The sequence below is a fragment of the Colossoma macropomum genome, unplaced genomic scaffold (assembly GCF_904425465.1).
Source record: "Colossoma macropomum unplaced genomic scaffold, Colossoma_macropomum, whole genome shotgun sequence".
Taxonomy (NCBI): domain Eukaryota; kingdom Metazoa; phylum Chordata; class Actinopteri; order Characiformes; family Serrasalmidae; genus Colossoma; species Colossoma macropomum.
The window spans coordinates 2,463,765-2,487,604 of NW_023495761.1; the positions used below are offsets into that span (position 1 = coordinate 2,463,765).

The 23,840-nt window shown below is 39.3% G+C and overlaps 1 protein-coding gene across 2 annotated transcripts in view; it reads right to left on the reverse strand.

Moving 5' to 3' along the window:
* The window catches only part of itsn1 (intersectin 1 (SH3 domain protein)), a 72,919-nt gene that overhangs the window by 10,541 nt on the left and 38,538 nt on the right, over positions 1 to 23,840 (reverse strand). The window contains exons 17-29 of one of the 2 annotated variants that reach the window (XM_036563397.1): positions 16,848 to 16,957; positions 16,072 to 16,286; positions 14,657 to 14,778; positions 13,327 to 13,643; positions 12,502 to 12,682; positions 11,847 to 12,052; positions 11,007 to 11,089; positions 9,673 to 9,839; positions 6,758 to 6,803; positions 6,391 to 6,512; positions 5,730 to 5,853; positions 4,211 to 4,402; positions 321 to 3,487 (exon numbers count right to left, since the gene is read on the reverse strand). In XM_036563397.1, coding sequence (XP_036419290.1) covers positions 3,486 to 3,487; positions 4,211 to 4,402; positions 5,730 to 5,853; positions 6,391 to 6,512; positions 6,758 to 6,803; positions 9,673 to 9,839; positions 11,007 to 11,089; positions 11,847 to 12,052; positions 12,502 to 12,682; positions 13,327 to 13,643; positions 14,657 to 14,778; positions 16,072 to 16,286; positions 16,848 to 16,957 — 1,887 coding nt within the window. In that variant the 3' untranslated portion in view covers positions 321 to 3,485. Of the gene's footprint in view, positions 1 to 320; positions 3,488 to 4,210; positions 4,403 to 5,729; positions 5,854 to 6,390; positions 6,513 to 6,757; positions 6,804 to 9,672; positions 9,840 to 11,006; positions 11,090 to 11,846; positions 12,053 to 12,501; positions 12,683 to 13,326; positions 13,644 to 14,656; positions 14,779 to 16,071; positions 16,287 to 16,847; positions 16,958 to 23,840 lie in introns of those variants that run through there. The other variant, XM_036563396.1, reaches the window with a different exon arrangement.

Genomic DNA, 23,840 nt, shown 5'->3' on the forward strand with positions numbered 1-23,840 from the left:
GTGAGCAAGAGTGAGTTAAAAGCCAGGTCCATGAGTTTCTTTGCATCTAAACATGTGGACCATCTGGGGGTCCCCGAGGACTGCTTAAAGAACCACTGAGAACTGATAACAGATCCAGATCGAAAAGGCACATCACTCAGATGAAACACAATCACTGATAACAATTGTAAATTTAAAAGTGTAATAATGCTGAATTATAAAACATGTACAAATGAAACGATTATTAAACAACAAAGCATTGAATTTTATGGCAAATACCTTGTACTCAGCAGAGAGACTGTCACAGAAAGTGCAAATGCAACAAAGAAAATACACAAGTCCACCATTGCCATGGAGTTCTTTAATGGTTACATGTCATTTTCTATAAAGATAGCATGACACTTTTATTAAAGCTAAGGGTCTGTGGTATATGATTTTTTTTTCCTTTTGTACATTCATGTTTTGTTTGATAAAATGCTGCATTAACCGAGTGCAATGGTTAAAGTTTTGGATTTGTTGGGAAAAGAGGGTGGGGGGTGTTCATATACAGTATCACAGATATTGAAACTGAACAAAAAGCCTTTAAGTTCTGCTGTGCTTCCACAACAGAACAAGTCATTTATCATATTCTACAAAGAAATAAAAAATAAAAAAAAGAAAAGCCCTCCCAGGAGATCCAGGACGTGATGGACATGATGGACAGTCCAACAAGCCTATCATAAGCAGCACACTCCAATACTTTAACACTGTGGAACCAATGAGGAACCATAAAGGTGATTTAAAAAAACACAATGCTGTTTAGAGATATTACATTTTCAATTCATTTTTTGAACAACAATTAAAATTACAATACTGTTATGTGATATAAAAACAAGCAATAAAATCATAGATGATATGGTACCACCAGTACAATAAAGTCGAAGCATAAATTAATGTCATGCTTTTTCTAACAGGCAGAAAAAAAACAATGACAGTTTACAAGCCCAGGGACTTGGTTTCTTATTCCTGTAATAAAAAGATAATACCACAGTCTTTCTTCTTGCAGTTGTAAACATTTTTTTATTCATAAGCATATTATGATTAGTGAAAATTATGCTTAGATCTAGTACTTTATCATGTTTGTTCAATAGGCTGTTTTGTCCAAGCTAAAGAGTAAGGGGGGGTGGGGGTAGGACTCAAAATTTAAGAACAAATATTCATGAAGATGTCGTTGTCCATTTCATACGTTTAATACGGACGTTTGGTGACTCCCCAATTTTTTCTACCTATCCACTACCGTTTGTTCAGAAGGGAAAGCACATTGTACTATGCGTGCTTTAAAACACTATGAATTACAATTTTTTGATTGTTATAAAAATATAAAGCAGCTGTGTAAGCAACTTGACACAGTGTTCTCCAAATCAACCTCAACAATTTCAAAAATAATTTCAAAATCTGAGAGAGAAAGCAAAAAATAAATGTAGAGAAACTATAGATGCAAAACGTAACTATACGAGCTACACTGAGAAAAACAATTAATTACACAAGAAATTAAACATTTTGAATCCTCTGCAGTCTGCCCACGCTGAATGGGAGACCGCAGTCTTTACATGTGCACCAATTCCAACATAAAGTGTGTTTTTGTGTACACTACCCATTGCTGTACCATTTCCCCCTAAGTGGCAGTTGTGCAGTATTTGGTTTGAAACATCGTTTCTCAACCCCGTCACACGAACACTACAAAACAAATTAACTAAACAAAACAAACAGCAAAACAAGACCAGCAAGCACACAAACACAAACTTATTCATCCAATGTTTTGGTATGAACATGTGACAAACATCAACACAGAGGCATGTGGTTGGATGAATGGAGAGGTCCCATCCTGCCCATAAAAATGACTGACAGCACCTGTGTGTTCTACAAGGATGGAGGAGGGGTGTTCTATGAGACACACAACAGCACTCTACAGGAGGTCCGCACATATCCGACCCTGGGGACCGTAGTTATGGTAACTGTGTTTCGTCAATTACCTCAATGTTTTTAATGTTTTTTGATCAACACTAATGTTCTGTGAGTCACAAAGCGAGATTTAGTCAGTTGGCTGGTAATAACTTAAGGCAAAAGGTAATCGTGTTCAACAGATGTTCCTTCTGAACAATCCTCACTTTGGGCTTAAGCGATCCAGCTTTGCTAACAAATCCTGCTTTGTGAAACATGTTCCCAACATACAAATTTATGCACCCTTAAAAACAAAGGGGCTAAACTGTTTTTTGGAGCAATGCCACAAAAGAACCACTTTGGCGCCATAAAACAGTGGTTCTCAAACCAGTCCTCAGCATCCACCCCAGATCCCAACTTTAACAGATCCAGCAAAAGTAAGAACTATCTGGGAGGCCTTGAGAACTAGTCTGAGAGCCACTCCCATAAAGACTCTTTCAATGAATGTCTCTTTGAAAAACTCAATTGAAACAACTAAAACCAAAAGTGGTTCTTGTACGGTAGGGGTGTAATCTTGTCTGCAAAGGGCCAGCAGAGTTGCAGATTTTCATTCCAGAAAAGCAGGAGCATGCTTGATAAATTGTTCGGAGACCAAGACAAACTGATTAAACAAGTAGAATAAGTGGTCTCCTGCTTGTTAGGAATGAAAAATCTGCAGCTGCTTGCAGATGAGATTGGACACCCTTGTTCTGTGGCGTTGTCCCAAAAACCTCTTCTGGCACCTTTACTTTTAAGAATGTTTTAGAAAATGAAAAAAACATAACTTTATATAAATATTCAAATAATAATAATACTAGGAAAAAAATAACCAGTCGGATATGTTGTGGACAATACTGTGCCCTAACCCCACTTGAGTTTATATGACACTAGGATACAGGTCAGTTATGACACATATGTAGTTTATCAGGCCCTGTGAAGTCACAGGGCATGAATAGTGGGTCTTTCTGTGGTGCTGTGGGTCCAATGAGGGGTGAAAGGGTGGGGCTTGGAAGGAGCAAAAGGCAGGCATTAGTTGAGAGTCAAGTGGGGCGGAGCTTAACATCAAATGGAATCTGTTTTGCTTCACCAGTTCAAAAGCGTTCCTTTTTGTTTTTTTCCGATTTGAATTGCATTAGCGAGGCTACAGAATTAGAATCACAGAAAGCCACAAAAGGACCCACTATCCAGCATTCATATTTGGTTATACTTCATATATAAATCAACGTGAAGTTGTTAATTTATTCAATTAACAAAAAAAGAGAATTTAAAAAAGTAGTAAGCATTCTTCTTTTTTTATTTCTTTAATGCAGAGAATGCTGCTTGGTAATTTTTTTTGCGTGCGTCTATGTTTCTGAATACTGAGGTTAATGACTGCTCTTTCTGCAGTATTCGGTATTCGTCTCTTCTGGCCACAAAGCCAGCTGGGGGGCAGTCACATGACCAATGTGGGGGGTTCCATCTCCCATCATCCCGCTGGGCAGTGTATAGGGGATAGTGGGTCGCTTTGAGGACTTTCAAGGCTGAGTGGGATATGGGCAACATAAGAGTCCTAGAAAGAGGAAAACACAGCACATAAGCAAAAAAACGGAGTAAAAAACTAAAATAGAGAAAGGAAAGCAGGTTCAAAAAAAAGAAATAAAAAGATACCCACAATGTGCAGAATTTACAAGCTAGGACGACTAGAATGAACTCGGGAGGACATGTCTCACAAGATGACACGACAACAAGAACACTAGCATGCAGGTGCAGAGAGAGAAAGAGAGACACAGAGAGAGAGACAGAGAAAGAGAAAGAGAGAGATACTGTACTACTCAGGCTATACAACAGAGGCTGAGAAAAATGTGAGAGGGTGCTACGAAACGAGAGGGAGGGGCAGAGTTAGTGTGGTCAGGGGAGAGGAACTGGTCACTGATCACTGGACACAGCTTTAACCAGCACTCTATACAGACAGTACTAGACCTACAATAATGTAATACATTTACTAAATTCTAACACACAGTTAACATCTTTGGTATTACCTTTGAAAAGGTAGAAATTATGTCCATATTGGTTTATAATTGGATCCTACGGATGATTTTCTTGTTATTCGTTTTTCATCGAGGGGAAACTTTCAAATGTTTCAGAAAAAGCCCCGCATTTGCAAGTTGTCAGTGCTTACAGTGGGCAGGACAGAGAGAATTAGTGTGTGTGTCAGAGAAAGAGAAAGGAAGAGCAAGAAAGAAAAATAGAAAAATAAACAATAAAAGAGGGAGAGAGTTTTATCTATACTCACATTGTTGGCTGGGGTCTGTGTCTGTGGTCAGTTTGACGTAGTTGGAGGGGAAAAGGCCCACGGAACCATTCAACTCGCCCTTCCACCAATCAGGATCCTCCCTGCTCAGCACATTGATGATCTGCCCCTTCCCAAAGGGCAGCTCGTCATCGTTTTGAGCCACGTAGTCATACATGCCAATCACCTGGCACACTGGACACATACACATACACACACACACACACACACACACACACACAGCAACAATTAATACTTTCAGCTGTACAAACACAACTGGACTCATGCTTATGGGAATTAAATTCCTTTAAAAAGTCTGATATTCAACACTCTGTGCTTGTTTTTGGCCCACAAAGTTTGTTGTCCTGTTTTCTGCCCTGTTCAAAAAGCAGTTTAGGCCGAAATATGGGACAAATCATCACAACCATGATAAGTTCAAAACTGGCTCTTTTTGCAACTTAGTTTCCACACATGGATCATATGGACCAGGGAGTAATTTATACAGGGTATTTAAAAAAGATTCATATGATTTCAAAGCACCATATTTTTACAACCGTGAGGTGCCTAGAAACCAATCACATACCAACTGAAAGAGGGGGTCATAGAGTTTCTAACTGTCAGTATGGCAGTGCACCTCCAACAGCTCAGAGCATTCGTCGCTGGTACCAACAGTTCCAAGAAAAAGGTCACCAGCATCACCATATCTCATGCCGTGTGACTTTTTGTGGGGGTACGTTAAGGATTCTGTTTATGTGCCACCACTCCCAACAACACTAGATGATCTTCGAAGTCACATTGAAAGAGCCATGAGTACAGTGACACCTGACATGCTTGATCAAGTTTGGGCTGAATTTGACTACGGTGTTGATGTTGTCCGTACAGCTGGAGGACATCATATTGAGCAAATTACATAATAAACTTGATGCTCACTTAAACCATTTACAATTTACTGCATTTTTCTGAAATGATTTACAAGTGAAATACATAATTTTGAAATCGGACGAATCTTTTTGAATCACACTGTATATTTTGAAAATTTAATAGTGTTTTTATACTACAAGTTTTCCAGTTCTTACGTCATGACTTTATTAATTTGCTTATATTTAAACATTCTCACCAATTAACAACAGGATGTTTCTACAAACATAACAAAACTACTGCAAGTGAGCAATAATGACAATTACTTCTCGATACCTTGATAAGTGATAAATGATCACTGCTGAGCATATCAAGTATAGTGACTGCAAGTGACAACAACAATGACTGCAAGTTTCATAATAGAGTATAAATAGTTGGTTAAATCGGATTTTGTGCAGTTCAGTACATGAAACATTGGATAAATATCACTGTATTCATTGTTTTTAATAGTATTTTTTAAATGCACCATAACTCCTTTTTGTCTGTCTTCTGAAACATTAGAAAAATGAAATACTGTGACATATATCGATCGTACAGTGAACAAGTCTTGAAGTATTGAGATGTTATAACTTGTAGGTTTCAAATGGTCATCAGTCTACTGTACCTGCATTAGGTGTTGGCAATTTGGGCGGAGTTGGCTCAGTGGGCGTGGTCTTACTGGTGCTAGGGCTTAATAGTTTTACATAATTGGCCGGGAACCATCCAATCTGACGTTTCTTTCCTCTTGCCTAGAGTTTAAAGAAATGAGAGACAACAGTCAGAATCTCCAGAATATGCTAATCCACCTTATAACAGGAAAAACATCTATGAACATATTTCTACTGCAATCCTATGACATCATCTACATGGTGTGCCCAATAAACCTGTCGCCCAAATTTCTGAGTTGGCTTCAAGGCAAATGAACATTTCAGCTCGGTAACTGTGAGGAAAGATCTTGCCAGAGGTACCCAAATGTAGTAATGCAATGGCTTGTATAATCATACTTAATATCTCAAGATACACAAAATGTTCCTGACATATTTTAATAAAGTGCAAATAACCCCAGCCAAAGCTAATAATAACAACTGAGCAAAAATACATCTGCTAAGCCAAGCTTACCCAATGTTTATATGACTCAACAGTTAATATTTATAAAGGTCAAAACAGTAAAATGAATCAGACCAGAGTGCCTACTGTCTATTCTGCCTGCGTATGTTTGTTAATGTTTATAAAGGTCAAAATGGCTAAATGAATTGCACAGCTCTTTCTGTGCGTGTTTGCTGGACCTGCAGTTCTCCTTCCCACCAGCCCCCAGGGTTCTTCTTGCGGATGAGGATGAGCTGGCCGGGAGCCAGGGTGAGCTGCTCTGCCCCCGTGGCCGTGTAGGGGGCGATCACCTGGGCAATCTCTGAACAAGGGAGCAGGGAGGAATGTGTAGAAAAGAGGGGTGGAGGAGGAAAAAAGGATAAGGGAAGAAGAATATAGAAGGAGCAGCAAATGGGACAAGAAAAACATTTCATTAGCTCAATGTGGGAGAACCTAGAAAGACTTAAAATAAAATAATGAAAATCTTGATTAAAAATCAGAGATGGCAAATAAAAAAAGAGGAATTTATCATCCTGTTTTAGAACTTTCTGCCTGGAAGCCACTCACCTGGTTTCTTTCCCAGACTCCCAGTTTTCCCAGCAGGCCCCAGGCCCTGAGAGACAAGAAGAGAGATTTGATTTTGCTTGGCTGTTACGGGAATGACAAAAAATGTTTACAGGGCTGAGGGAACATGTACTTTCCATACAAGTGTCCCACACAGTGTCTAGAATCTCCACCTCTAATACCGCCCACAAGATTTTTAACACCACAGTAGATGTGTGAATGGCCTGCATTTATTCACAGCCTGGGAAGTCTGGCCATCACCAAATTTGGCAGAGATTTCCTTATGTACTCTAAGTTGAATACATAAATAAAGACTTATGTTCCAAATTCTGAAAAGTGCTGTCCAGCTCAGATAAATCCTATCAAACGAATTGCACTAATATAGAAATGATAAACATTTGTTCTTTGTCTGTACTCTGATAGGTTTCTAAATAAAAACTGTGCTGCAGCTAAAGATGATTTTACTCAGGACAAAAATAACTGACCAAATCATTTAGAAAGATATTTTCCCTTTCCACTCTTTCCCTTAACTCTAAGGTCGACACAAAAATGGTCTACTTCTGGAATTTGTTCTACTCTTTTCTGCTGATCACTTGATTTCTGGTGCTGTTTTGTATTTATTTGATATGTACAGAACATCATCTAAGAAAGCTGAAAAGATTTTTGAAAAAGAAAAAACATAAATAGGAATATAAGTCACACAAAAACCCGCACATTATCGTTACTCTGGTACAATAAAACAATAAGTGCTTACCAATTCGAATTGCGTTCTGAACAAGACTGCACACTCGCAGTCTCATTCACAGTGCAATATTGATTGAATAAATAAATAAATAAATCAGTGCATCCAACAAAAAAGGTAGCCTAATGCATGAGCATTTGATTAGCCATCTAGCTATATGTATAAAACAAATATTTTAAAGCAGAAGAGAAAGTGGTCTTTAAACAACTGTTTTGTGGTATGATCACCATTTCACCACTTTTGTAACACGCTACATCCTCTCTACCAGGCTCAATGTTTTGCTGCTCAGCAACTACTGTGAGCATGCAAAAGAAGCTAAACTTAACGTACAGCAAAGAAATAATATTTTTATTTTCAATCTATAAGCAGAAACAACAGTAGCAATCCAAAATCCACTTCCGCTTCATGACTGTGGGTGGAAAAAGGGCTTTTCAATGCCAACCTCTTCGTAATTTGAGCTACTTTCAAAATTCTGGTGTAAAGCAACTGGATGTTTTTTGCTTATGGCCATTTGCTTGCAGTTACAGAGATGGTGGCACCTGAAATTCTGTAATGAAATGGCGATGTGACCTTGAACAGTAATTAAAAGAAGTTCAATATAATCAGGGGATCAAGGGTTATATCCTGCAAGAGTGTGATGAATAGGGCTGCAATAACTAAGCAACATACAACATCAACAATAAAAAAAAAATGTTTAATCACTTATAACTTAGATTGCTTGATGACGTTTGTACGTCCTATTTACACCAAGTGATTAAAAGAGGGAAATACAAATAGTGGAGACTGCAGTACAGCGACACACACAACCCAAAAAATCAAACACTATGAAAACACTTCACTTTAACGATATCTAAAAGAGACCGTTTCCTGTGTAATATGTAAAACCAAGGCCAGCGGGCAGCGCGGCTATCAGGCGTGGAAATATACACTATTTCCACAGCAGAAACACGGCATGGTGAGATAATCTCTCATCACAACCACAGTCAAAGGTAAAAGTCTGCTTTTCAGTCCGCTCTGACATTGCTTGATGGTCCTCTGGTTGGCAGCAACTACAACCGGGCGGAATACGGGTGGAACCGTGTAATATGGTTTTCATCCTCAACTCCACAGAAGCCAAAGTGCTTCCATGCGCATACCTAGTAATTAGATTACTAGGTAAAAATAAAATAATCCTCTGTTGCAGTAAAATAAAGCTCTGCTGAAACACAGTTTTAACAATAAATGATCTTAAACGCTGGAATTAATGTAGCCTATAACTGCTAGTTCACCTAGCCAGTAGCTAACATTAAGGCAAAGAGAAAGATTTAAGATGAACATCGACAATTTGGAGACAAATAGACTTATTGCATTTATAATCACTCAGCTGGTTTCCTTATACTTTTAATCTGCAACGAGAAACTGTCAAACACTGAAAAAAAAACATGAAACTGAAGTGGCGCCTCAGGCACCATTTAAGGTGAAATGGGAAAATTCAAGTGAGAAACTGGAGAACGAGAAACTGACTTCAGGCTCGTAAAAGTAGAACACAGAGACATTTTACAAGAAACTGTTCTACTTGTGTGGAAAAGTTTCCAGCGGTGATGCAAGAAAAGCGGCTACAGCTGAGCTTTAAACCGAGCAAAGTAAATCTGCATTTTTGTTTGTATTATATTTTAGCTAGGACTAGGACATTAGCACAGATGGAGACACATGTACAGCGAAGATGGTAAAATGGAATCGAAATGTGGTGTCTCCCAAGGTGGTTTGATTTTTGTTGAAAAGACAAAATGACTTAACATTTGGGTTGCGACTGCTGCACTAGCTTTTAATGTAGTGTGCACGCCACAGACTGTCCAGGCGCTGCACTTCCACAAAGTTCTGGCTTTTGCGTTCCATCAACATTATATTATCAATTAAAATTTAGAAAATCTATTTTTACATTTGTGAATCGATTCTGAATTGCCATGTCTGCATTGCAATGCATCTAAGAATCAATTTGTACATTTGTACATTTTCTGACAAAAGTTTTATTTGCAAAGATAATTGGCTTCTACAGATTTGGTCTAAAAACCAAATGCCTATATGGTGTCAGCTGCAGCTAGTCATCTACAGATTGGCCTGCAGTATTTTACAGCGTACAGGGCTTTCTGTTTCAGCATTTTGAGGGTGGGTCTCCTCTCCCTTGAGTGAGTCTCACCTCTGAATCCTTGGGCTTGACGTAGTTAGAAGGGAAGACTCCTGTTTTACCAGCCACTGTGCCAGTCCACCAGTCACCCTCTTTCTTTAACACTGTGATGACGTCGCCCTGCTGAAAGGTCAGGTCACCCTGCTCACTGCTTTCATACGTATACATCGCTATGTACTCTGAGGACACACAAAGAAAGAGACAAAAAATCAGGTTACATTATATTGTCTTTGAACCTGTGTATATATAGTCTGAGGTTTCAAGCTCCAGTCATTAGGGGTCACAAAAGTGCTCATTTTAGTGATTCCCCTGCCTGCTCTAAGGGCCCACACTCACTAAGAAGTCAAGGAAAAACTAGTGTCAACCAAGGTCAACTGACAGTCGTACATGTTCAACACGCCTGCATGAAAGGACACAACTCTCCTTAGCAGAAGCTGACTGTCCGCAGAAATGTAAAACCAACACAGAAAAAGTAAACAACATATTGTTTGAATGTCTTACGTGCTTTAAATGTCCATGTTTAAGCTAAACCCAGTCTGTGAAGGTAAAAGTAAATCACAATTAGCTTATGTAAAAAGGCTACCTAAATGTTAATGTTTCTACATTAAACAAAAATGAAACATATCGTACACACGTTTGTAATTATATGGCAAAAAAATAAAAACACCACAAACAACAAAAAAAAGAAAAGAAAAAAAAACAAAATCTGAGTATGCCATGCTTTATTTCTTGTTAGATTGTTATCAGAGCACCTCAGTCTGTGTTCATAACAATATTAATTATTTTTTTGTTGGGCATGGGATTTTCAAATACTAAATTCTTTTAAAAATTTTGCCATTCAAACAGCAAAAGAAGCTAACATGTCCATGCGGAAGTGACAGACCTTTTCTACAGACATTGAAAAACCAGGCTGCTCTGTGTGTGCCCTCTTGAGAGCGCTGTTTGCTTTCTTTGATCTCTTTCTCTTCTTATCTGATGCATAGCTATCGCTTACAAATTACAAGTGATGGTTGGCTACCGGTGCTATTTAAAAGCCTGATGTCTTACGGCTGACAGTCGGCTTGGTGTATCAGGGCCCTAACAAATTTAATTTATTAAAGGCTTAATAATGATCTGTTAAGTTGAATCATGCAGTGCAAAGGCCAGGGAAGGCCACCAGTCTTTGAGAATAATAGCTCCCTGATTTGCTCTGTGTGGGAGCACTACTGTGGTCTCACTCAGCTTTGTAAGAGGTCCCAGTGTTACAAAATTCATTTAGCACTGGCAGCATCTGAGTGAGATGTGAGTGAAGACTACAGGACAAGAGTGTGTGAAGTGTTTCTGCACTGTGTGTGTAATATGCTTACCTTCACCAAGCTCCATGGGTTTGTTAGGGGAAGGGCTAGGTCTCTTCATACTGGGAGGGCTATCAGAGGATCCTGACTCAATACTGGAACAAAACACAGCATGTACACATATTTGGGTTAACACACTTAGAAAGAGATTAATTTCAATACAAAGTGTACAAAAACAAACATCAATTACTGACTGTAGCCTAACTGTTCGAGAACAAATTTATTAGGCCTCCTCTGCCCCATCCATCCCATCCATCATTGGAATGGGGTCACCATAGGACCACCACTGACCAATGTATATGTGGGTGGTGGACCATTCATGGCACAGCACATACACTGACATTATAGAGGCATGATGATGTGGGTAGCACTGGTATGAGTGCATCAGGTATAGCAACACTGCTGAGATTATTACACGTCAGTGTCACTGCAAGGTTGAAAATAGTCGAGAATCATTCTATAATCACATTTTTGCACACTGAATCACATTGAAATTGATTCGAAAAGTGCACAGAGATTCTCATAAAACTAATGTGTACATAGTGCAACACACACCACCACAAAGTCAGTGTCCCTGCTGTGCTGAGAATAATCTACCACCCAAATAGTATCTGGTCAGTGGTGGTTCTATAGTGGTCCCTTTCCATGAACAAGGTAGATAAATTGCAGAGTAAAAGGTGGGCTGTAGTTAGTAACTGTAAACCTTAAAACACCTGTAAGGTACATACTCTCTCTAAAATACATGCATAAATACAAGGTGTGTGTGTGTGTGTGTGTGTGTAAATTATATATATCTAAATTAAATTATATTAAATTCTCTTTATCCTCTCTTTAAACCTAACCCACGCTTACCTCATGGACTTGCGCACAGGCCCAGAGATGAGCTTGACATAGGATTTGGGGAACCAGCCTCTTTGGCCTTGTACCTCACCAAACCACCACATGTCCTGCTGCTCCAGCACTGTGATCACATCATTCTTGTTGAAGTTTAGGTGGTTATCCTTTTTCGCCCGCCATGGGTACAGAGCCTGAGCCTGCAGCCCCTCCACCTTCTCCCCCTGGTGCAGGAAGGGAGAAAGGAAGACGACAAAAAAAAGAAAGACAGTCTATAGCAATAAGTGTGTTTACGTGTACATATGTGGAATAGCAGAATTACAACGATTCTACAGATTTGACTGCAACAAAGCTATTTTATTATTGTAGCCCCATATAAACATAATGTCTCTTTCACAAGAAAACCTTCCTACTTTCACACATTTGTTACATAAATTGAAAACAACAGCTGCCCATTATATTATGTGAATATTTCACAATAAATGGACAAGAGCTTTTGGAAAAAAAGGCTTTTTTTAAATTACATTCAAAGATATTGCTTTTCCTCATTTTATAAAGTTACTGTTTCATAAATATGATGTTCTTGCAACTGTGACAGTAAACTTGTAATGTAAATATTAAACGAAATAAGCACAAGTAGCTGATATTCCCTTCAGTATATTCGGAAGCCCACCTGTCCAAGCACAGGCGAGGGGGAGGAGCCAGAGAGAGTGGCAGGGGTGAAGGCGGAGCGCTGCCGACCCTGGCCTCCACTGGGAACAGAGAGAGAGGGCTGCGTGGGCTGGGTGGGCTGAGTTGGCCACGCCTCCCAACCGTCAGCATCCTGCTTCTCCACCGCTGAGTTCGTTGGCCATCTGAAGGAACAGATGTCGAGGAATTCACACACAGAGTCACACATCATCTCTCAATGTTCACACTCCAAACAGTACAGTTTGCTGTATATTAAACACTTTACTCAGAAGCTTCCTACAATATATAATTACAACAGTACGAACCATCACTCTTCACAGTGAGGACAATATGTAGAAAAGGCAGTGTTCGGTTCATGCCTGAAAAACTAGCCATATCAATGTAGCTTAGACAGCGAATGCAAATTTTTAACTGATAACCTAAACTGTGTGTTATACACTTAATTAATGCTCACCACTGACGTTGTAAGATAAATGCTGCTATCTTGGCTACAATAATATTTGTAGATGGTAACGGAGAAATAGAGCAAAATTAGAGCAGCTGAAAAGAGCAAAGGTTGTGCTTCAGGTCAGCAACAAATTTTGCATAACGATGTATACAGGCACTGGGGAGATATAACAACAAAATAAATCAAGCTTTACTTTCTGCAAGCCAGTAAACTTAAAAAGGAATTTGAGAATAACCTACCAGTCATTTTATAAAGCTCAGTTAATATAACTGCAGTTTGCAAACTGACCAAACTTCAATCAAAATGATTCCCTTAAAGAGATTTGCCTCCAAAGAATGCTAGTCTGAAAAACAAACTCACGTAGTGCTGAAGTCTGCCCAGTTACTAGAGGCAGATGAAGATGAGGACGCGGGGCCTGGAGCAGCTGTGGCTGTAGTGGGCGGAGCTACTGCTGTCGTCTCTGTGGTGACCGGCTGCAGAGGCGTGGGCGTGGTTGATGAAGTGGGGGTAATGCGGGTGCTGAGTTTTGAGGCTGAACTTGACGTAGCACTGGCTCTCAGGTTAGGAGGAACTTCAGACTCTGGAATCTTCTCTGCATAGTTGGCAGGAAACCAGCCAGTCTTTCCTTTAATTTCACCCCCTAACCATCCAGGCTCACCAGTTTGAGACTCATCAACCTATGACAAGAGCACGAGAGAGAGAAGTTACAAAAGTGTGAAATCAGAGAATAAAAAAAAAGTGACATTTCAACCACTTTATGAGCATGCACACTTTTTGATGTTTCTGAAGAAGCTGTGTTCATGGGTCATCAAGCTAAGCACAGCTTAAGGCAAGCTGAAAAAAAGTAGTCTGGGCCCAAGGTAAAAGGTTTCCTTGAATCCAGTAGCTTACTAACCACTGAGTCCAGCTTCACACAGCACACTCAACACATACACCACCAACCACACTCCATGAGCTTAATATGTGACACAGAAAATCTTTGGTCAGAGGATTGCTTTGCAACTGGTAATGGCACAGTCCTGATGACTTAACAAAAAAATACATTTGAAAAAAGATGAAGATGAAAGACTTGACCAGTATTTCGATTCTCATTTAAGACTGATGTTAGACATATTTAACATCGTTGCTGTCTAAAGATAATCCATTCATCTCTGAAACAAAAATTCCTATTACATGCTTTTGTACTCAACACTTTGTCCAATCACGAGTTCTGTCATTAAGTTGTTTTACAATGTTATACAAAAGATATTTTAGTAGAGTGGTTATTTCAACAAAGTATTATAAAGTAACATGTAATTTTAAGTCAAATTAGAATTTTTTTTAAACAATAGTTCAAAATAGTGAAATAAAAAAAAATACAGATGATGCTTTAAACTGTTCTGTATTGAGGAATGGCAAAATGTAAATAAACAATGGAGATTGGTGGAGAGGGGGAGGAGTCAACCTGCACTTACCCACTCCCCTTTCACCTTCACGAAGAGGGAGCACAGGTAGGAGAGAGGGGTCAAAGGTTAATACTCATACACAAAGGTAAGCACAAAGTCTCATGCAGCTAAGCAAACATGTCAACATGCACATACAAAACCTCCTCATAGAAAGGCTTCTCTAAAAGCCTTAATGCCAGTTTTAGTCATTGCAGCATAAGACAAGGCTCACTTTTAATACAGCTCGAGTTGGGTTAAGTGCTTACCATAACTATGTCTCCAGGCTGGATGGTGATTTCATCATGACTTCGGGCCTCAAAGGGGTAAAGCGCTCTGTAGTACACCACTCTTACCTTCTCCTGATTAAGGCCAGACATGGGCACTTTATCTGAAACATAAATACACAAAAAAAGGTCATTTAATGGAAAAAGCTTGGATTCAGTCATGGAATACATACATGGAATGCATTTACTGTCTCAGATACCATTCCATTCACCCAAATATCCTTCTATTCATCCATTCATCCAACTGTCCATTCCTTTTTTCCATCTCTTCACTCTTTTAGTCAATATTTCCCATTCTGGGGCTGGCCTGCATAGTTTGAATGCTCAAGTATTATTTATGTTGGTATTCAATTCTATATTTAGTATTTAAAGGCTTCTTTTTTTTCAACCCACAAAAATTGTAGCCTAAACCTTGACTCAGAGCCCTACAAACTACGCTCTCCACATGGACAAGCTAAAAGAGCAAAGTTGCCTCAGCAAGAAATCTCATGAGGCAGCATTTTAAATCACTGGGCAAAGAAAGAAAATGCTCAGTGCAAAATTTTCAGGAAGACACTGGTATACCACTTAGGCATGACTAGTTTGATGAATCATCTCAAATGTGGAAATATAATGATACTTTTCGGACTGCCACTAGTTTCTGGTAAGGATGATGCTAAAACCAAGGAGTTCAGAGCCTCAAAGCTGTTTGTTGTCATGAGTTCTGGCAGTGGTGGAGGAAGGGAACACTGGAGCTGCTGGAGTTGTGGGTGCTCTCAGGCACAAAAGTCTGGCGTGGTGGGGTGAAGTTCACTATAGGCAGAGATGACAACAGCATTCAGAAGAAGAAGTGATGAGTTTCAGCTGTGCCATTGCCTGTGTTGCCCTCACCTCTGCTTTCCAGGATACAAAACGGTTAACCAGCCAAATAAAATAAATCAATAAAATAACGAAAAGCAACTTACTAAAACAAACTAAAACTGTTATGGTGATAAATAAAATGACAATTCTAATTCATTACACTGTTAGCATCCACATGATTCATAAAAGCTGGATTTGAATGAGAAGGCTATAATTGCGGCTACATATGGTGTGTGAGCAGTTGGGCTTCAGCCTGACAATTAATACTCTCTTGCCACCTACTGATAAAAGTACAGTAACAAACATTCTATGATTCATTATGAAATGTAAGTATTGTTTAAATGTAATTTTGAGAATGAGTATTTGAGTGCTTGATCAAAAATAAACTGCAAATCAAAGCCTGTAAGGCCCTGTTCACAATTGGTGTTCATATCCATGTCGACTGATCTGATCATAAGTGAAACACGTTTACACGTGGGGCCTAAAATGCAGCTGAACGAGCCCTACCCCCATCCGTGTCAAAAAGCTTCTAACACCCTCACATTCTCTCTCCTCACCTAATGCAGGCCAGGGTGACTGGCCCAGCAGTTTGCCTGGTTCAGGTTGCTGCATGAACAGTTTAGAGAGTTTGTCCTGCATGTCTCCTCTAGAGCTCTGGCTCTCCTCTTCACTGACGTGGCTCATCCAGGGCTGAGAGGCAGGCGGAGTTGGGGCTTTTCCTAACGCTGAATCCCTCCAGGCTGGCGACACACCATCATCAGCCCCCAACACTCTGCAGGACAAAAATAAGTGGCAGAGTCACATCTGGTGTTGGATTTTACTGCATATTAGTCCTCAGTATAGCAACTCACAGTATAGCTGTTAATTTTTCTTAGTCAACTAGTTATTCAGTCTACCGTAGTTTAAGAAAATAAACGAATGGGCCTCATTCACCAACCGTTTGTAAAAAGAAATTACTTCAGTCTTTTTTTCCAAGGACCTTTCTCAAGAATAAATTTAAAAAAGGATATTGGTGAATAAGGCCTAATGAGACTGTTCCAAAACTGGTGTTATTTTTAGTGATTTAGTGATGCCAGCTCAATGATGCTAGTCTTCCATCTTAATATCAGCAGCTAGTGGTGAATGCTTGAGGTTGGTATGTGTATCAGAAGTAGTCCGCTGTATTTCAGCATTACTGTACAAAACTTGCCATAGACAGTGGAATTGGTTTAAAGTCCTGCAAAGTATTTTCAAAGTAACAAATTGTGCATGGCTTCTTGTTTAGCAGTAAAACTACTTTCTGGACCTCTCCTGCATGGTATATATTGCTTCTTCAATTGTTATATACACAGACCTGCTCTCCTGCAGCTCCGCAGGCTTGCTGTCCAGTGGAGGCTGAATGATGTCCCCCTCCAACTCCTTCTGTTTCTGCCGCTGCTGTTTGTTGTGGATCTCCCTGAGCTCCTGCAATGCATGATGGGATACAAGAAGATAGGTGAGCCGGAGTGCAGGAGGGACCAGGACTGGGAATGATCTTTATCTCTCTTCCTCACACACAGGCACATAAAACACACACATTTCAAGATGTCTGCATCTGTACCCTGCAAGCGCTATTCATTCAATGGCCGTACTACAAACCTTAATTCCAGAAAAGTTGGGACAGTATGTGAAATGTAAATAAAACAGAAATCAGTGAACTGACCTGTGTTTGAACAGAAACACTTAAAAAAATATATGTACTGTTTTACCTTATCAACTGTATTGTTTTTGCGAAAGTATTCACGTTTTCTTTAATTTGATTCCTGCTTCATGTTCCAAAAAAGTTAGGATGGGGCAAGTTAAGACGAGTAAATTCATAAAATGTTTAAAAACTTCATATATACAGCAACTATGCTTGGGTATAAACGGAGTACCTAGGAAAGGTCTAATCTTTTATGCGCAAGGATGGATTAAGGCTTTGACAAAAATGTGTCAGTGAGTAAGGGTTTAAGAATAATGTTTTTCAACAAGCAGGTACAAGGATTTTCGGTATTTCACCCTAAACTGTTCATAAAATCAAAAGATTCATAGAATCTAGAGAGATTTCTGTGCGTAAAGGGCAAGGCCAAAAACCATGACTGAATGCCTGTGACCTTTGATCCCTCTGACGCCACTGCATTAAAAACCAGCATGTTTCTGTGATGGATATCACCACATGTGCTCAGGAATACTAATCGGTGTTAGTATACACCATTTTCGCAGTATCCACAAATGCAAGTTAAGACTGTACTATGCCCAGTGGAAGCCATGAGCTAAGAACATTCAGAAATGCCATTAACTTCTATGGGCTCAAGCTCATCTGAAATGGACTGATGCACAATGGAAACGGTGATTTTGTGGCGTCAACCTTTCAGATTGTTCAAAGAAATAATGAATGTTGTGTTCTCTGGCCAAAGAAAAAAAGAACCATCCAGATGTTGCCAGCATAAAGTTCAAAAGCCAGCATTTGAAATGGAATGGGGGTGTATTAATGCCCATGGCACGGCAAACGTGAAGGTATCATTAATGTTGAAAAACATATGCACATTTAAGAGCAACCTATGCTGCTTTCTACACATCTTTTTCAGGGACACCCATGCTTTTCAACATGACAGTGCCATGTCATGTGTTACAGCATGGCTGTGAAATCAGAGAGTGTTGTATATTATGAAGCACAAAACAACAACAAAAGCCTTGTATGGTTGTGCAGCTGAAGACCGTTATAATGAAAGAACAGCAAAAAATTCTGATTTCAAAACGCCATCAATTTGTGTCTTCAGTCCCCAGATGATTATTAAGTTGTTAAAAGTGTTGTTTTGTACAGTTTTCAATCTGATACAGTTTAAACAGTAGTTACTAATCACTGCTTTTGTTTTTAGCATTTCACAGTGTCCCAACTTTCTTGTAGTTGACATTTGTAGATTATTCTTGCACATTATTCTTTACATAATATGTATGCTTGCTTCTCCTCTGACTACAGCAGTTTCTAAATCTCTCCCACTCTAAATGTAAACAGTGTAAAAAGTATGAATATCAATGCCTGAAGGCTAAAAGCAGTGGAGTACAGCTTGTGCAGGCCACATACTGACTGTGGTTAAAAATTACTATAAGCAGATTATTTTTGATAAACAATCCACTTGCAGTGCTAAACATCAAACATGTATTCCATCTTCCTGTTTGAGATACACTTGCATGGAACATGGTGCAAACAATGTGTTCATGACGGCAAGGCTGCAATGCCTGCTGGGTAACTTCACGTGAACCACAAGGGTTACAGATGATAGAGAGGTTACTGCAGCAACACAGAATGTTTAAAGGAAGCTGCTGTGTTTCAGCTGGCCAACGGAAACACTGCTGCTTATGTGATGTTTTCGTAATCTTCCAATAAGTGATCTTCAGAATGATTCACACAGACTGTGCTACATTAGACAGCCCTGTGGACTGATGTGTTTAAAATAATAGATTGTCAGAATGAAGAGAGGGTTACTAATATTCACCCATGATCACTGCATCACTGCAGTGTAAATTTCAGGTCATTTTAATCTTCACACAATTCAATAACAGGCAAGAAGGCTAAAGAGACAGAGTTAGAGGTTAGAGGTTTCAGTGTAAAACCAAGCATGCACACATACACTCACTCCCTTTTTCCCATTAACTCACACACAGGCTGTGTCATAGGAAGCACTTGGTTAGAACTCCATGAACCAGATTTGTCATAATCAGTCATGCACTGGATTTCACACACACCGGTTTGATTTAGTTTGAGTGAGGAGTCTTACAACATTGTTCTGTAGAACTATTCTCATAAGAGACCACCTTTTTATTTACTTTAATTTCCAATCAAAACAGCCATTATGTATGAGCTACTTATTTTTAGTGTCAGAAAAAAGCAGGAAACATATTTAACAGAAACCTTTCTTCTAATCTTAAAACCAACAACTGTGTCCTCCCAAGAAAACATGTTTCCAAAGGTTGTTAGCCTCGAAAGAGATCCTACCATCCACACAGGCCATTACCCAAACACATCTCAGCTGCCTTCCAAATTTCATGTGCATCTAAAATGGCTAAAGGAGATCATTCCGAGGAGTTTAGAGACACACATACATATACATATATATACATATATATACATATATATATATATATATATATTTATATATATATATATATATATATATATATATATATATATGGAGTTTCCAAAACTAAATTTCAAGATAAAAACATATTAAAAATGTACACAGTATAAAGAAAATAGGACTCCTAACAATTGTGCAAGGTGCAAATCTCAGCAGATAGTACATAGGAGACATAGACATAGGAGAAAATCTAGCTCCACTCTTGCTCCAGATCTGAAAAATATCAGTTTTTTCAAAAATATCAGAGTTTCTGTCCATCCTTCCACTGTGAGAAGACAACTCAATACTGTGAGTCTGAATATGTAGCTGTCAAGAAGCCCTTATTGAGAAAAATAAATAGACATAAAAGAAGAAAATATGCACTATAACACCGAAACTGGACTTCTAGGATGTGGATCAAAGTGAGAAGCAAAAAAATACAACCAACTTCTAAGACTGAACTTTGCACAGAAAACAAGTCTCCAAAATGAATGGAAGCTGCAACAAAAGAAAAGGTGCACACAATACTGTAAAACATTATACCTTTCATTAAGTTATGTTTTTTTCTGCTGTTTTCCCTGATCAATAATTAAAATAATTAGCTGGTACTTAACAGAAATTTTGATGAGAAATTAATAAAATGAAAGGCTGGTCTCTGACTTTTGCACAATACCATATGCAAGCATATTCTAACAATCCTTCCCTTTCCTAATCAGGAAAAATAAAAACTTCGCAACAAACTAACCTGATCTAAACCTAACCTAGAAATGCAATACTGTTATTCAGTGTCTCCTCCCTACCTGGTAGCTTTAATATAAACTGCCAGAAGAAACCTGGTTAGCTATTACTGCTGTTTTCACTACTTTTTCAATGAGAAGGCCTCCAAGTCACACTTAAGGTAGACTGAAACAGTCCTCTTGAAAACCATGGCTTGATAAAAGCATCTCTAGGCATTAAAGTAATCTAATATAAACAAGTGAAAGGGCAAAATAAAACAGATTAAGCCAATGACAACCAGGTTCATGCATAAGGCTGGCCTGCCACAAACACTGACCTTAATATTTTAAGGCAGTGTTTCTTAATCCTGCTTCTGTGGACCCGCAGTATCGCACAGTTCCCTGCCACAACACACTTTCATGAGCTAGATCAGGTGTTTGAGGCAAGGAATAGATGAAAGCTCAGCTGAATATTGTAGTTGAACACAAACAGTTGAAACTGTTCAGTGCAGTGGGTTCCTAGAAGCAGGATTAAAAAAAACATACTGGCTTAAGGAACCCATTCAGAATATATTTTAATCTGCAGGAACCCTACTCCTACAGTATGAGTAGAAGCTGCACTTTTATACTGATCTTGGACCAGTTTCCATTATCCAATTATACAATTCCATACATTCCCTGCAATTTTTATTAATGTTCACAAATAGCCAAACTTCGGGATAGAGAAGTTTTCCCCTTCAATAAAACCCAGTGCAGATCAAAGAGTCAAGAACATTATCAGTGTATCTTGCATAGAACGCTACTGTACCATATCAGAAATTTCTAAACCAGTCCCAGATCAGTGTAAATCAGCAACTTCTACCAGCACTGAATGGCCCAGCATCAGCACAGCGATCACTTTGAACAGCCCTTCTACAGGAGCTTGAGAGGGAAGGTGCAATAAGACACAATAACGGGGTAAGAGAGTGTGGGATCAGGGTTTGTTTGGGGTTTTTTGCAGTTCAGGGGCTAATGGGGAGACCTGGAAGTAGAAGTCTAAACGCTTCAAACAGGCCAGGAGGGCCGCAAGGCAGTCCAGCAGCACCTCGTCCACCGAGCCCCCTGACTGCAAGAGACACAAAGCCAACCAAAAAGGTCACAGGTTCAAGAACTGAAAATTTCACAGCAACACTGTTATAACAATCAGTCATCATCATAGCTTAGCTTCATTGCTAATATGCTACACTTCTGGACAGTGTGTAGAGCAAGTAGTGATTAATTAATACTCTAAGTTAGAATAGAGAGTTCACAGATAGGCTTGAAGAAGCACACCAAAGCACCACAAAGGGGCAGAACAAATGCTTTGTTGGTTATTAAACCCTGCAGGCTTTTAAAGGAACACTCCAGTGTTTTAACGAATCTCTATCCACCTCATCGATAGCATAAGATCCATTACTACATCATTTCTTTGAGTCAAAACACACTTAACCTGTGTTCACATTAGCAGGCAGCAGAGCGACAGGCAGCCGGTTATCTTCTATAGAAGTAGGCTATTTGCAATTTAGCAACAAGCAACAAGCCGAACTGATATTTTCTCAAATTTTGGCAAATAAAATAGGATGCAGTGAGCTGACCATGTAAGTCATCCATCAGATTCTTAAATGACTCGTAGACATGGGAGTCCACGTTTCCCAGCCTCTACTGTCTGAACTTTTTGTTCCTACCGTAAATCTGCTCCTACCAGAAATTCGCTCCTATTCCCAAAAGCAAAAAAGGAAGTGAAACTTGCAAGCTTGTGACTTCAGAACCACAGCTTATACAAACATAACCATGATAACGTTTTTGTTTAAACAAAAAAAGTGATACATATATAGGACGCATATAGTATGTCCACACGTGACAAAAAGCGGCCTCGAACACACGCACAAGAGACAAACTTGCCATTAATGACAAACATCAGTGACTTGTTGCCTCCTAAGGTGAACATATGGTTAGAAGCCAATGGGAACATCAGCAACTGCTTATTGGTTTTTTATAAGTGTTTCAATTACTAACTATAGGTAACGTAGGGGTGGGTGATATGGCAAAATTACAATACCACAACACAAACAAACTTTCATGGAAGCATTAGAATACTTTGCTTTTCTGGAAAAGGTAAAATGGACCATTAGTGGAAAATTTATAAATAATCCAAGTATTTATTCATCGTTTCACATACTGAGCTGCACTAAATCTAAACAGACCTAATTATGTAATTCATCATAACACAATTAAAAATATTGTTGTATTGCCCACCCCCAAAGGAATGCATCAAAATTATTGTTCATAGTAGTCAACAGTATGCTATAGATGCAGCAGACACAGATTAAGTTGAAAACGCTTGAGTATTCCTACGACTGTGATTATCAATAAAGTTATTGACTTAGTACGGGCCACAGAAGACAGCCAGGAATGCTGAGATGATGCACTACTGCAATCCCTCCTGCAGAGGGCAGCAGAAAGCACGGTGCAGGTGAGTAAGGGGGTGGAAGGGTAGTTTGGTGATGGTAGTTGTAGTTTTTGAGGTGGGGTAGTAGCAGGTCTTGGTTGACTACCTGTCGCCCTCTCTGCTCCTCAAGAAGTAGCTCCAGCCGAAGGCTCTCTATCCGGGCAGTGTGGGCTTGATAGAACAGCCCCAATGACTGTACCAACAAGGCGGGAAATTGGTAGGGAAGCCAGGATAAAAGAGACCAGCCAAGCCATTCAATAAAGGTAGACAAAAAGGGGAGGTACGGGTGGCACAAGGCCAGGATGAGGTTGAAGATGGGGATGTAGATGATGATGACCAAGGGGCAAGAAAGAGTGAGCAACAGTCAAATACAGTGAGAGAGGAAATCAAGTGTTCAGTACTTCATCCCACTGGCTCTTTCTCTTTTTCTTTACCTAGAGTCTGTACTAGGGCCAGACCGATATACTAGTAAAAAACGAAAAAAAGAAAAGACAAAAGGGGAACAATTGTGTTTTATACTGTAACAAACAATTGCCTCTGATGTAAAGAAACCAGTTCACTTTATAGCAGGGGTGGGGGAACTCTGATCCTGAAGGGCTGGATTCCAGCACAATTTGGTTTCCTGCTCACACACCCTTGATGCAACCCACAAGTTAATTGTCAAGTTTAGCTGGAGATGTTAGATTAGAGAAGTCACCAATATGTGCTGGACTTTGGCGCTTAGTTCTCCACCCCTGCTTTATATACTAAACTGACAGTCACTATGACTTCTATTACAGCAATAGTGGCTGAACTGGTAAATCTGAAAACAAAACATTATTATGGTTAAGCAGCATGAGGACGCTACAGCACAAAAACTATAATGAGAACTGAAGAAAAACATAAGAGCTAATTAAGAGAAACTAAAAAACTGCTAGGAATTCTGGGAGACTCCAACTCCCATGCTACAACATTTATGTCCATCCTAAACCTTTGGTCTACCCCCAGATGCATGGATTTAATGTGCATGTTACCAAGAATGTCCACAG